Here is a 15,754-nt window from a genome sequence, read left to right as displayed (position 1 = left end):
TCTAGAAATTCCGGGAGTCAAAAAGAAAAGCAATCACTCCAGAGTAGCATTGAAGCAAGCAACATTGCAATTATTACATGAGTTGTACTTAGACCGAACGCAGATATACACTGATGGGTCCGTCTCGTCCAGCAGCTCATCAGGTGCCGCTGTAATTCCGGCTGCAGCAATGACAATCAAGTTTAAGTTGTCGCATGTGAATACATCTGCGGCAACAGAGCTTGCTGCTATAAGGGCTGCTTTACAATATCTCGTTCAAGAACGTCCAAGAGAATGGGTCATATTGTGTGATTCGAAGGCAGCGCTTCAGAGTTTGCAGTCTGCCATGCGTAGGAGGAGTCATGACCAATTGGTACAAGAAATAAGACATTGCCATCATGAAGCTCTAACACGAGGGCATGATATTATATATCAATGGCTGCCTGGACATATCGGTATTACTGGAAATCAATTAGCCGATGATGCAGCCCGCTCAGCCCATGAAGGAACCCGTGTAGTCCCGATTCCTCCATCAAGGAATGATGCAGCAAGACAATTTTACCTGCTGGCTCGAGATCTCACACGCACGTTTTGGTCGTCTACCAGCTTCCAAAGGTGTCAATTTTATGAACTGGATCCTTCGCTCAAGCTAAAGCTACCATCACAACTTTCCCGCTCCGATGCGACACTGTTATGCCGCCTTTGGTTGGTTGTTGCATTTACAAAGGTGTACTCTTTTCGCATTGGTATGGCAGACACTCCTACCTGGTACTACTGCGGAGCTGAAGAGACCATCGAACACGTCCTGTGCAGCTGCGCTTGCTACGACACACAGCGATGCCAGCTCCGGATGGTTTTGAATCAACTTGACCCCGGACCATTTTGTTTGCAGAAGATACTAGGACCTTGGGCATCTGCCTCAGTTGCGCAGAAAGCAACTAAAGCACTGCTAATTTACCTAAAGTCAACAAACCTGAGCGACCGCCTGTAGACTGTGTGTGCTCCTCGAGTGTGCTCGTGATTGTGTGTACCTTCTCATCTCTTTACAACCTCTTTTCTCCCCTTTATCCCTTCCCCAGTGCAGGGTAGCAAACCGGATGAGTGTCTGGTTAACCTCCCTGCCTTTCCTTGCATCTTTATCTCTCTCTCTCACTAGCGGTCATTCGAACGGGCGGGAGCTGATTGCCTTGAGTGCACACAAAATAGCGGTGGAAGGTTGCTACATTCTACGTGCGATGTTGATTAGCTTTACCTTTAATTCAACCTCTCGTGCTTTATTTCTGCTTCTTAAGGCTGCGAAACGAGATTATGGAAGCAGTTCTGGATGCTCCTAGGTCTCAGTTAACGCAATCAAGTTTTTTTCTTCTCTTTTACGAGGTGCACCTGATTTGACAATTTCGAAACTCCGTTCCACATTTGGGTAACGCTATCTGCTTGGAAGTTTCACGCCATGATGAGAATTCGTTAAGCTGACTCCTCGATGGTATACGCACAGAGTTTTGAGGCCATATTTTAAATAGACTGTGTTTTTTACGTCTCTGTAGGGATCACTGCAATTAAGGGCAACTCTTAGGATTCATTCAAGATGTATCAGCTTTCGAAGCCCGTAGAGGCCGTATTGCAATGCAGCTGCAGGTGCAAACGGCCAATTTTCAATTTATGTTTGCTTATACATTTAGTTTGTAAGACTATTGATGCGGCAATGACTTCTTGCGCACCTGGCGGTCATATAGGAGACCCAGCTTTGACGATGATGCATGAACGGCAGTGCGAAAACTCACACATTTTTAATGTCGTTGTTCAAAGCAACCTATGTGATCTCAGCATGATATTTTTCACTGTTGCTGCTACCTAAAGGCACAATTATGGGCAAGTACAACAACAACAACAACAACAACAACAACAACAACAACAACAACAACAACAACGACAACAACAAACAGCTGTCTCCATTCTGTCTCCTATATTAAAAGCCTTCAGTACCTTTGTAACATTCGTTTCACTGTTAACAAAAGGAGTGATTGCAACGCACAGGAAAACAGAGGTATGACATGACGAAAAATAATGCATTAAAAATAATAAAACTTTCCTTCACAATTTGGGAAGCCAGGGCACAAGCTTACAGCATCTACAGGCATGACTGTCAAAGCCCAATCATTTCAACAGTCTGTGTTGTCCAGCTGTTTATACTAATTGTGTATGTTTGGAGGGATCTATTGCGTTTTGTGTTCAGAAAACATTATTTTTCTATATGCATGGTCATGAGGACAAACAAAGCACAGTGAACAAAGTATTAGCAACGTCAACATCATAAGTGGCAAAAAACAAGAGAAAAACTTTTCATGGTAAGTATTGCAGTTGATTCGGGGAAGCAATAGTTGGTATACTTGAGCATGGTTGCCCAACAAAAAAAATGGAGGCGTGAAGCAGAGTGAGATTAACCCAGCCAGAACTTTCAGCTAAATATAGGGTACCACTGAAGCAGTTTGTGTACAGACACATGGATCGTTAATGCGTGAGCAATGAACAAAAAAGACAACAGTCACAAAGTAAACAAAACCACCACCAGAAAAAAAGGATTTTCCAAACCACCACCGGATTTTTGACATAGAGAGCAAAGGGACACTAAGGCACTTCTTACACACTTTTGCAATCTCTTGAGGCTCAGTGATTTCCAGAATGAGCTGCGTATTGGTGGTGGTGGTGGCGGCTGTGTTGCTGCAACAGACGGAGTTAGCTTTACCTAAATGGCCGCCACTTGGTCTACTTGAGCATCTCCTAAATTATAATGGTCTATCAACAAACGTCACACAACACAGGGTCTCGCTGAAAAAAGCACCGAGAATGCATTGCACGCTCCTTACTGTTGCCATGGGCCTTTCAGGTAAAGGAAATCTTTAACTGTCCCGTGCCTGTGGCAACCTTTTTGCAAGCCGCTTACCGTCGCTGCCCTCTTCCTTTCAAAATGCGGGCACCGCCAGATAGAAGGTTCGATGTTACTAATGTCCCCATGAAAGACACAAAACGTTGAAGCGCCTCAATTAGTCTTGGATCACCAAAATGGTGTGTATGCTGAGTCCGATCCCATGGAATACAATCATGCAAAGGTATTCATAAAAATTTGTGTCTGCTTCTTCCTCTTTAATCTCGTATTTGGCGCTCCGCAATCCCATTCGTTATTATTGAACACCCACTTGCCAAGTTGTGCGTTATGTTATGTACAAACATACGAATTTATTATTCGAGTCACTTTGTCCACCGGCAGAACACAGCTCATTATAGAAACCACTGAGCGTGGGGCGACTGTAAAGCTGGGTGATAAGCACGTTAGTGCCCTTCCGTTGGCTTTCGCCCCCGACAAAGAATGGATATTTTTATCAATTGGGTCAATTACGAGCATTCAGCAGCGCAGTACCACATACCGCATCTACGAGCAGGTGAGTATGTGTGAATAACACACCATGCAGTGCTCACGACCTCGCACATTGTACATCAATTTCACAGAATTTTAAATTAGAAGCATTTCTTAGCAGGCTTCGGTTACTTCGAGCATCTATCTATCTATCTATCTATCTATCTATCTATCTATCTATCTATCTATCTATCTATCTATCTATCTATCTATCTATCTATCTATCTATCTATCTATCTATCTATCTATCTATCTATTTATCTATCTATCTATCTATCTATCTATCTGTCTGTCTGTCTGTCTGTCTGTCTGTCTGTCTGTCTGTCTGTCTGTCTGTCTGTCTGTCTGTCTATCTGGCTGCTTACGTTTCGATGCGCTCGTGGTCACCCCCTTAACTTGGCGTGAACCAAAATCAGCATGAGAGGGTAAGATGGTTTGACAAATATGACACGCTGGTCAAGACATGAATAATGTCACAATCCTGTCGCGTACACCGTTAAACACTTCCCGTCAGACCATGGCACATACTAACGGGCGGGTATATGCCGCTGGTAAGCGGGTATGTGCCACAGGTGATCTACACTTATTATCTACCCAGGTGTGACGAAAACACACATGTGCAATTTTAACGCGTGAGCGTTAAGCAATACCCGACATCGGTAGCACCGACCCAACGAAGGCATAGAATGATTGTCAGTGATGAAAAAAACCTGACATAGGCAGCGTTGCCAACCGACGAATGCAAATAATAAATTTCATGGTCCCTGCAAGAATCAAACCCGAACATTCTGCGTGGCAGTCACGCATTCTACCACAGAGCTACGCCAGGTCTCAGAACTACTCTTCAAATAGACTCTGATATTCATAAAACGTCAATAGTGGTTGCAGTGCTGCCTACCCAATTTTTTAAACATTACATAAATACCCCTTTCATACAGCCGTCACGTCAGGTAAACGCCAAATGGGGTGAGGTTTCATGTGCTGAAAGTGATTCAAATAGCAGTGTCAAGGGCCAGCATGTTCGCGAGCATCAGAGCTTCATCTCAGCTTCTGGTGTTGCTAAAACACATTTCCAGCTGACATCAATGTGCAAGTGGAAAACTGATTGTATAAACATCTGCAACTCTTCAACATATGTCTGTGCGTGAAATATTTTATATTTAGCGTCATTTTATGGCATGTCGCTCAGAAAAAAAAATTGCGACATGGTCACCTTTCCCCCGCATGCTTCGCATATTTTTGATTCCCAAGTACGTGGAATCTGCCAAATATTTTTCTATTATTTTATAAAACCACTGTTCAGAGAAATTCAATCGAAGCTATTTCTTTGCATCCTGGTCACGGTGCTTTGCATGATATCTACATGTCTTATTTTTTTTTAAGAACGCCAAGAGGAGACGAAAATGCGCCTTTTTTGTCCTTTCGGATTAACTACAATGAAACTCGGCCAATACATGCACCCATTCTCTTTAACGTATAGATAATTGAACGAGTTGATTATTCATGAAACTTATTACAAATGCGTAACTACGCTGTCCATCTAGGTCTTCTTGTTCCCTACGTATTCACATACATGCATATTCAGTATCATGTGCTTTACACTTTTTGCTTCCTTTCTATTCTGTATCTGTCAGTCCTCCGGTTCCTCAGTCTAGGATAGCGAGCCAGTTTTGCTGGTACTGATGTTAACCTTCATCTTGCCATCTTTTTATCTTGCGTCTCCTCATTAATGTACTTCTTCACTTCCCGAAGCTCCCTTGGCGCCGGAGAAAAACGAGCTTTTGTCGAGCAACTCCAGCGCCGTGCAGCTGAACCTGCGCTCCTGGAAGGACGGCGGCTGCCCTATCCGCTTCATCACTTTGCAGTACAAGCTGCGTGAAGAGCGCGGTTGGACGGCTGTCCCGGAGACCATCGATGCCGTTGCCTTCGATGCCTACGTGCTCGGAGGCTTGCATCCGGGATCATGGTACCACCTTCTCGTGTCCGCTTCCAACGACGCCGGCTCCACCGAGGCGCAGTTCGTCTTCGCCACGCTCACAGCTGGTAGAGGTTGGTTCTGATATTTAGGAGTGTCTGCTTTTACTTTTCGCTCAGCAGGACACATGAATTCTCAGAGCTAAACTATCTTTGCATATAGCTTGTGCCACAGCAGCAACAGTGGTAGTTGTAGTAGTAAGAATAGTTGTAGTTTTGGCATGGGGTGGTGGTGGTGCTCGTAATAGGCGTCCGTTAAAAAGCCACAGGCCGAGCCTGCCAGTTACGTGATCTAGCGTTAATCAATCAGGTATAAACCAACATATTCCAAATATAGGGGCTAATTCATGACATCACAAGATCTCGCTAGCTAATCATTATATGCACTCGCGCACGTTTGTACGATTGGATCGCGAAACGACGCGGGTTGCAGTTTCACACGAACAGACTTCGCCTAATTCAATATGGGTAGATGTGGGGCAGTCCGCGCCACCAGCACTGCCGAGGAGGAAGCTGCTTATGAAAGAACTCGGCGGTTAACAGAAACGACGAAGACGCAGCGCTGTACGCTTAACACCCAAGGTACCACGCGATTAACCTGAAACAGCTTGGCTGCCCGACCAAATTTACGTAAATGATGGAACGATGATTTACTATATGTAAAGCAGCCCTTCGACTCTCGTGCGTAACGCCGTACGTACGTTAATCCGTACGAACGTGCCGCAACGCGTTCCCCTCGCCGCAGGTGTTGAAGAGATACCAAGTAGGTCACGCGCGCAGATGTCACTACCTCCCTCGACCACGGCATGCTCACCATCGTGCCCACAGCTGCCTCTTCGATGTCGCGTGTCTGCAGGAACTTCTCAGCGTGCACTTCACCGATCACAAGGGTGAAGTGTTAACCAGTTCTTCTTTCGTTTTGTCTCCGTGCAGCCACTATACCACCAATGACTCTGCACCCCGAAGAGAGCATGGCGTTTCCTCGTAGTGTGACCCTCGTGGTGCCCATTATATGTGCCTTCGTCGTTGTGCTGGTCATCGGCGCCGTAGTTTACATGATGTGCAACCGCCGTACCAGAACTCACGACTACAGTGCCACGGCTCAAGTTTCCGGTAAACTCTTGAATCAGTTCTAGGTCTGCTCATGAATCACATGACGTTATGTAAGCCAATCATCACACGGATAATTTACCAGTGCCGCTGGCCAGTTAGTAATGAGGTTTTTTCATGTCAAACTAGCATAAGTCCTTCGACGGAGCTCAACAGGTTTGAAAAAATTGCCATCAGACGAAGGATCAGGTGGACAGTCTCTGTTAGGCCACGGAAGGTTTTGTCACACCATTTTTGCTAGCTGCTGCCGTCTGCAGTTAGTTTCACTCCCTTCTTGTTATTTTCTTGGCAATTCACAAGATCATATATATATTTAAGGTGGGCATGTTAAAGTTGGCATAACACAAGGTAGCGCTTGTTTTGTGTTAATCTTGTCTCGTGTTCGTTTAGTGCGCTATGGTTCCTGAAAAACAATAGAATCCTAACTCACCCAAACGTTCTTCCATAGTAAGCATTGTACAAAAATCTACCAATTATTTCCGGAAGTGCTTACAACTTCCCGGATCATGTGAAAAAGATGAATCGTCCTACGTTTCATAAAAACAAAATCGAGTACCCATGCGTTTGTGTTCAGGAGATCACAAAGTTAATGCCGAGTCCCAGCACACATTAGAGAGTCTGTCTTTTTGAAAATGAGAAACCTGTTATGAAAATGATAATGTTTCAAAAAACACCATCACATGATGTATCGGCAGTTGACCATTTTTTTCAATTTTGATGAAGCGGTAATCAAAATTACTCATAAATGTTGCGCTAATACTTTAGGTGCTGGAATCACGTTCTTCTTTATAGCGTTTACATTCACATACAGTAGATGATGCTATGCCAAACATCAGGCTAACGTGAGATTTCCTCCTCAGAACAACACTAGCATGAACATATTTTGTAAGTCACCCAGTTTCTCAGCTGCACAGTTTTTTCTTGCGAATATTAAATACAATGGATATTGCGAATATTAAAAACAAAACAGTTGTTTCTTCAAACTGCGATGTTTCACTTCGATGGCACCTGTTCATGATTTGGTTCGCAATTTGTTTATTTTTTACTTCTGGAGAGCAACTTGTTTTTCCTAACACTGCGGAACCAGCAGGTAACGTGCCTTGATTGACTTCGATGACTTTGCGCCTATTCTTACATTTTCCTCTCTTTTTCTACTGCAAATTTGCAGAACGTGCATGTGGAGGTGATACGAAGGGCGACTCTATTTCAATGACGTCCGTCGGCAAGAAGGTCTACGAGGCCCCACGTGGCGACCCCCTCTACTTCCCTTCTCCGTACGCCACCACGCACATATCGGTGTACTCTGGTGATGCAGACTCACCTTTGGGCGGTGTGCACAGAGGTCACCTTAACGCCACCATGGGAGGTGGTGGTGGTGGTGGAGGCGTCGCTGGCGATGGCAGTTTCCTCACCGGTCGTCCTGAACACACCTACAATGAGCCGTTCCCGCCCAAACAGGTGTGATTCTTTTGCGAACACATTTGACACGACTTTTGGCAGCAAATTCAGTGCTACAAAAAACTAGGACGGATAAAAATTGACTAGGACAAACGTAGAAGAGCTTGACGCAGCGTACATGACAAACCAGAACCTAATAATGACAAACATAAGCGCTGGAAGGAGGCTCTTCGCAGATGCCTGATGTGTTTGTCTAGTCCCTATGCCCCCGCAAAACTATCGGTGAACTTTACACAGTGATTCGTCTATTATGTTTTGCGCCATCCTTGGTGCTGATCTGTGCTGCTCTCCATTGTCATGATTAACCCCTTAGCCCAGCGGTTCGTCTCAGACTATCATGGTGTACCTGGTGAATATATTATAATTTTCGGTCTCATTCATCTTTTGGTGTGCGTTTTAGTTGCTTTGTTCAACACCGAGTACTTTAGGCATTCATTCATTCATTCATTCATTCATTCATTCATCCATTCGTTCATTCAACACTATTAAGGTCCTGAAGCCCGGTTTTTTCAGACCGAGGTGCGCTTCGTCCACGTCGGTACCATCAGGCTGAGCCTTACGGTGGTATTGTGGACCTTTTGGACAGTACGTTGTTTATCTTGATAAGAAAACCCACAGAGATTAACATTTGAACGAATAGCTGGATAAGTTTGCCTTCCTTTTGATAAGAGAAGCTTCACTCCATCATTTGTCAGTTAAGCCATTCTTTTCAGTGTCGACCATATTAACGGGACAGCCCGTCAGCATGTGCCTGATTCGAATAAAACCGTCACTCGTGCTAATTTTTATTTAACTTCACACTGAAGGTGAACTTCATTTGGCAAATACGGAGTGGAATAATTTCCGGCTTGCTGTAAACGTAGTGTGATTGCTTGAGTCCTGTTCAACGTTACATGAAGCAGTGAAAATTGTCTGTGCCTCATGTAGTGGTATTTTGTGACATCATTGTAATTATCTATAAATATGAAACTATTGTGTTTTTCGTCCCAAAAACAGGATATGATTATGAGAAACTCCGTTGTAGAGGGGTTCAGAAATTTTGACTATCTGGTGTTTTTTAACGTGCACTCAGATGGGACAGTACACGGGCATCTACTATTTCGCCTCCCCCGAAATGTGACCGCCACGGCTGGGATAAACCCCGTGACCTTCGCGTTAAATGGCACCAGGTGGTCGAAATTCCCGGATATCTCTACTAAATATATATCATAGTTTTGACGCGTACAATAATCGTAATTTGGTTGTGGCGCGTAAAACACCACGTATAATTATTTTCATGAATATAGCGGCAGAATATGCTTGAAGTTACCTTATCAGCGAGGATATAGTTTTTATGCTTTTCGAATGGAATATATTTTCCTTAAATGCTTTATATAATATGTTAGGTATGTTTTTGAGCAAAACTTGTGTTATTTCCCTCTGTAGCCATTGGAGGAACTCGCTTGCAAATTATGACGTTTTGATATAGTAGCTACCTTGCGAAGCGTTTCTCTGGGTTTAGGCATATGCAGTACATCTGTCTGTACATTGGCTGCCTCAAACTCATCGTGTTGCGTTAATTATAAAGATCTGCCCATGCTTAGATTGTAGAAGCTTAGCCTAATATGCTGCCAAGCAGCTTCTTAAGAAAAAAATAATAAGTCATCAGAGAAATAGGTTCAACAGTTGTGTACATAGCTGCAAAATTAAAGATTTCTTCTTGGTATAAATATGCAGTCTGTATTGCTCTATTTTTTATTTTTTATTCTTTGATGTGACAAGATCAAGGTAGGCACAGTAATAGCAGCAATAAACTTCTATATTAAATAGTTTCCTTATAAACAACTACACGCCACTTTACAACTCTATTTAACACTTTTAATAAATACTGTATAAGTAGCGAGCCCTCATATAAAAACAAAACAATCAGGCGGAAAAATTATACACTTATGGAATATACTTTTTTGATCTGTGAGAGTAATAAAGGCATAAAAAGGCACTTTATTTCTTAAACATTTCATTGTATTCTGCTTCACGAATCACGATGGCAAGGTTTATTAACACAGTGTTCACCACCCTGTAGGCCCAACTGTGGTGGTCTAGTGGCTAAGGTACTCGGCTGGTGACCCGCATGACTCGGGGTTGAATCTCAGTTGCGGTGGCTGCGATGGAGGCGAAAATGCTGTAGGCCTGTGTGCTCAGATTTGGGTGCACGTTGAAGAAACCCAGGTGGTAGAAATTTCCGGAGCACTCAACTACGACGTTCCTCATAATCATATGGTGGTTCAGGGACGTGAAACCCTACATATAAATAATAAACTATTCTGTAACAAAAAATATACGCTTACCATGTATTTAGGGAAACGCTTTTCTAACTTTCTAGCAGAAGAAAGAAGCATGTTGAATCAAGAAACAGCCGATGCGCCGTCTTCCATACGTTGTGCGAAAGTTCTTCTCGGAAAATATTGATTGGTTTCTGGAAGCTGTCAGCAGATGCCGCGACGGGTTGTTGGTCGTGCCGAGAGTATGGTGGCAGCGAGATACAGTGCACTAGAGGGGGGCTTTGGGTAGTGTGTCCAGGATCCGCGTGCGCCATGCATAGCAACGAAGCGGCGAATGTAGAAAGTCTCGGATGCAGGCGGCGGCGCTGCAGTCGCGTGGGCTGGCAGTAGCGGCTAGCCGCGGAACGGTGGCAGCGGTGGCATCGGCTTCCTCGGCGCGTAAACAGCTCTCGGTGTGCATGGGTATCGTTTGGTTTTTTGAAGTTTGAGCAGAAATGGCGAAGCGGAAACGGCAACGCCACTGCTTTGCCCCGGGGTGCCAGACAGGGTACAAGTGGACGAAAAGTCGGCAGCCGTTCCTGTTTTCTGTGCCAAAAGACGAAGAGAAGCGAAAACTGTGGGAGTGCAACTTGCACCGGCAAGACAAGAGCCTGGACGAAACATGTGCCGTGTGTGAGCTTCATTTTGAGCCGTCGTGTATTATCACAGACTATGTGCACGTTGTGAATGGAGAAGAAGTGCGGATCCCGCGTGGGAAACCGGAGCTCGCCCCTGACGCGGTACCCACGGTATTGCCAAACGCTCCGGCGTATTTGTCAAAAAAAGCAACGCAGCCGCGACTGCCTAGGAAAAGGTTGAGCAATGATGCCCCTTCCCCAGTCGCCACGAAGAGATCCAGAATTTGCGCCCATGAAGAAGCCGGCAATTTGGATTCAAGTAATGTCTGCTCGACTGGTGTAATGTCAAAACTTGTGCTTACTGTTTGCGGGGCATCATCCGCTCCCGAATATCTACTGGCCCTTAATGTGCCCTCCATATATTGGAGTTGCCATCGTGTGGCTGATCGCACATTTCCTCTCGACTGCAAGCTGAAAATGGATGGAAATGAAATTGCATCAGAGAGAGTAGTTATCTTTTCACACGACGGTGAGGATAACCAGCCCGGCGTCGCCTACACTGCCTACCTCTGGGGTCGAATGGTAGAAAATGGACACATCGCTGGACCTGGAGAGGCCGAGGATGTTCTACGAAACGTTGACTCGTACGCTGCGTGCAAAGGTGGCTTGTCAAGAAAAAAGCATGCAAAAGTGTGACCTGACAAGAGGACTGCAGGAGCAAGTGACTACTCACAAAGGCACCTATTTCAGCAAGTGCTGCGTAAGAAAAGGGCCATGAGATGGTACGATTCATTGTCGCTAATTCGTTCTGTGAACTATTGTATAATTGCTTATGCTTTCAGCATCAAATATGTTAGTCTAGATGAGTGTACACTACGTCAGCAATGTCTCAATTTGTTACTGTGTTTTTCAGGTCAAGCATGCATCTCTTGCAAATACTTCAGAAAGGCCCTTTTGACGATGCAGTCAAGGCTCAAGAGGTCTGTCAGGAGGCATGTCGTAAGCACTTGTCAGAAGCTCCGTTCAGCCAGGCAAAAGATCAGGAGGCTGTCGTCTCGATCAGCTAACCTCAAGGACGAGCTCCGTAGAATGCAGGAGGTAAACGCCTCGAAACCAGAAGACGTACTTCATGCTCAGATTGAAACTTTGCCACCAAAACAGCAACAGTGCGTCATGCAATGTTTTTCAGCTGCGAAGAAAAGGAGCTCCAAGGAAAATGTCTACTCCAAAGACTGGATTTTAGAGTGTATTCTCATGAAGATGAAGAGTGCGAAACTCTATGAGCACCTTCGCAAACACCACAATATTTCCCTTCCAAGGAAAAGTACCTTGAAGCGATACCTCAGACTGTTCAAAAGCGAATTTGGATTTAATGAGAAGGCGCTGAAGAATCTAAAAGAAAAGACAACACACATCAGTAGTTTCAGAAAACGTAGTGGGCTCTTGGTTGATAAAATTAAGCTCTCCAAACATTTGACAGTAACTTCTACTGGACATATTGAAGGGTTTGTCGACATGGGCCCCTTCAGGACTGATGGTCAAAACGTGCCCTGTGACCACGGCATGATTGTCATGTTCGTTCCGTTGACAGGAAAATGGAATCAGGTTATTGGCGCTTTTGCAACGAGCTCCAATGTCAAAGGAGAGATGCTTGCAAAAATTTTGATTGAAGCAACAATACTTGCAGAAGCCAGCGGTCTATTTGTTGATTTTGCAACGTGCGATGGAGCCGCGTGGAACAGGAAAATGTGGGGCATCCTGGGAATTAGCGTGAAGTCGGGCAAGATCACCAGCAAGCTTCAGCACCCCGTTGATTCTTCCCGTTACCTCCATTTCATGTCCGAATTTCCCCATCTGCTGAAATGTGTAAGGAACAGACTCCTCAAAGGTCCTCTGAGTACTCCAAATGGCAAGGTATGTGGCATGATTTTGTATTGTAATTGTGTGACACGTACATGAAATTTTTGGGGGCTTTTTGACAAAAAACAACTTGAAGAAACATTTTGCTCTCTAAAGCCATGTTTATTAGGTACAACTGAAGAATGTAAATCCGCGTCTTGATATACAGTGCTTCTATTTCAGGTTTCCATCGAGCCTGTAAAGAAATTGTACGAAATGGATTGCAACAACGTCACCCTGAAAGCTATGCCTGGCATTACATCTGTGCACCTAAATCCTAACAACTTTGAAAAGATGAGAGTGAACTACGCCTTTCAGCTTTTTGGTAACCTTGTGATCACTGGTCTCCAGTTTTACAAAGGAAGATTCGAGCCTCCATGGGACAAGTTTGACGCAACGTTGTCATTTTTCAGGTAAGGATGAAAATAAGAACTTATGTGTTGATTTTATCATTCTTGTTGTTCTTGCTGTTCACATAAATAAAAAAATAAACATTGCAGTTATGTACTTATTATCTTTCAGACTCATCAACAGACTGATCACAACTATGACTTCACGCTTCCCTGAAGAAGCTCTTCGTCCTGGCTCCAAGGGTGTGCAACTGCTGAAGGACTTTCTAGCATTTCTTGTCTCAGTGGGAAACTCATCTAAAAGCAGAAAAGAAATGCATGCACGGTGCAGTGAACGTTGAAAAGGCAAAAGAAGCAGTGGATTTTTAAGTAAATCAACAGCCGATGGTTTGAAGGTGACAATAGCGAGCACCCTTCACTTATTGGATTACCTTGCAATGCATGGATACAAGTACATTATGACAACTCGGTTGAGTCAGGACCCCTTGGACGACTTTTTTGGAATTATCAGGCAATCATTCGGCTCCAACAACCACCCCACACTGACACAATTCTTCATTGTCGTCAACTGTTTTTCTTTTTACAATTTTGCTAAGGTTGTTGGTGCCGGTAATGCTGAGCAAGTGCAAGGTAGTGACGATTTAAGTTCTCTACTGAGTGCACGTGATGTTGGTGTTCCAGAGAATAGTGTTAGCACGCTTGATAAGTTCATTGAGTCAGGAGACTTGGCTTCAGCTTAACGCCTACTACACGGGGTTCCTGTTGATCACAAAGCGTGTATTGAACAAAGGAGTGACAGCCGACTCGTACATTATATGGCAGGGTTTCACAGGTCCCGTTAATTAGGGAGGCGATCGCCGGACTAACTCCAAGGGCCGAAGTATCGGCCCCCCGAACCGCACCACGAAACCGTGGACAATTTAGAAGTAGTCCTTTTTGGCGCGCCAGGGGACGCCGGCTGTGGCCCAAAGAACAACTCCGAGCCGAGAGTTGATAAACAAAACAAAAATTATATTCTCAAAAATGGCAGATCAAAACAATACACAAGTATGCACACTCCACAATAGCTGAGTACAATATGTCACCAATCAAACAACTTTCTACACAGTACAATCAGCCACACTCGAAACAACGGACACAGACAACAATACGCACTACAATGCAGTCGCATGCATTGAACAACCAAGACACTTGAAGACTAAAGAGTTAGAAAACTTATTCAGTCCAAAGTTTTTGGAACAAAAGTCTGAATGATACTCTTCCGAGAATCACTCACTCCGCTGCCCCCGAAGTTTCTCTTCCAGGAAACCTCGCCGAAGTTTCTCTTCCAGGAAACCTCGTGTCTTCAATTGGCCACTCTCCAAGCTTCAAACTTCTTCGCCGGAAACACGTCGGCTTCACACACGCAGCTGTTGCCACGCGTCTTCGCTCGATAACGGTAAACACACACTCTTGCCTGTAGCTCGAGTCGTCACCCCTCAGGTGGAAATCATCTTCTTCTCCTGCTTTGTCTCTACGGACAAAACCTTCGCCGACTACACGGTGGAATCTCTACGCGCTCTGGCACTAACTTCCGTCTTCTTCTGAGCTCTCATCTCGGCTGCTCGATTAAATACCTTCCGCGCGGGATTCCAGAAAGTTCTCATCATTTCGTCGGCGCGATGCGCAGCGAAGGCTGGGGGAAAGGTCGAGACGATACGAGGGCCGTCCGCGACGGATGACTCAACCCGGCATCACCACGCCCCTTTCCATCTAGAAATTTCGAGGCCTTGCTCGGCCACCGATGTGGGGTGAGGAGGTTCATCGGCAAATCTACGCTTCCGAGGGGAGAGGGTCGCCGCCCAGGGAGTCTTTAGATGCTTGCTTTCTTTTTTTTTATCGTTGAACTTGCGGCGTCTCTTCCGCGCTTTATCGCGAGAATTCGGCGGCGCGCACCCTTTGAGCGCTCGTTTTGTGACACAGGGTATGTCGCTCGCAAGTTCCTTTACCGTAGCAATTGCGAGGAGTGCAGAGGTAGTCTTTTGGACAGCTCTGTCAACAACAAAGACGAAGCATGCCAGTTTATTGTAATGTGTGACAAGTGAGGATTGGTGTACCTCTCACAGGCAGTGTTTGAGGCAGTGAAGCAGTTAGAAGATATGTTCACTGTGCATTTCAGTCAAGAGAAGGTGTGCAGTGATAGCATTCTTGATGTGATGTCACTAGTGAAGTCGCAGTTTGGAGACAGTATCGGCTGCTCGCAGCATGAAGATGACCTCACAGCTGAACTAATCATGTTTTATGTTCTGACAAGACTTCATTTTTATGCGAGAGGACTGAATCAGTCACGAGCAGATCGCAGGTAGAAGAAACTGCATGGGAAGATCAGTCGTTGCTCATGAGTGTATTGCTTTACCTGTGAAATAAAAAGTTCGCATCGGTTTCGAGGACCTTGCTTTTTTTGCGCCATCTCAGCTTGTAGTCGCCCCAACAGCTAACTTTTGTTTGCAGGGTTTAATAGTTAATTGCATAGCAGTAGCTGGTCGGAGTTTTTTTCCCACAACCGCGAAGAGCCATTCCGGGAAGAGCCATTCCGGGAAGAGCCATTCTTAACGAAAATCAGTTGAATAGTAATTGCTGCGCAAATTTGCCGCGGTTCGCATAGCCGCCCGAGGTCGGCCGCCGCCAACGCGTACATCCGATGCAGCCGTGGCG

At 45.0% G+C, this 15,754-nt stretch overlaps 1 protein-coding gene across 1 annotated transcript in view; it reads left to right on the top strand.

The window, feature by feature from the left end:
* Positions 1–15,754, top strand: part of LOC142774977 (cell adhesion molecule Dscam1-like) — a 480,705-nt gene that overhangs the window by 461,012 nt on the left and 3,939 nt on the right. Inside the window, exons 21-23 of the mRNA XM_075876146.1 lie at positions 5,144–5,440; positions 6,299–6,478; positions 7,644–7,933. Of these exons, the coding sequence (XP_075732261.1) occupies positions 5,144–5,440; positions 6,299–6,478; positions 7,644–7,933 (767 nt within the window). The remainder of the gene's footprint in view (positions 1–5,143; positions 5,441–6,298; positions 6,479–7,643; positions 7,934–15,754) is intronic.

This window comes from Rhipicephalus microplus, chromosome 2 (genome assembly GCF_043290135.1).
Source record: "Rhipicephalus microplus isolate Deutch F79 chromosome 2, USDA_Rmic, whole genome shotgun sequence".
NCBI lineage: Eukaryota > Metazoa > Arthropoda > Arachnida > Ixodida > Ixodidae > Rhipicephalus > Rhipicephalus microplus.
The sequence above is the reverse complement of the archived record's forward strand: the minus strand, read 5'-3'. Positions and strand labels throughout refer to the sequence as shown.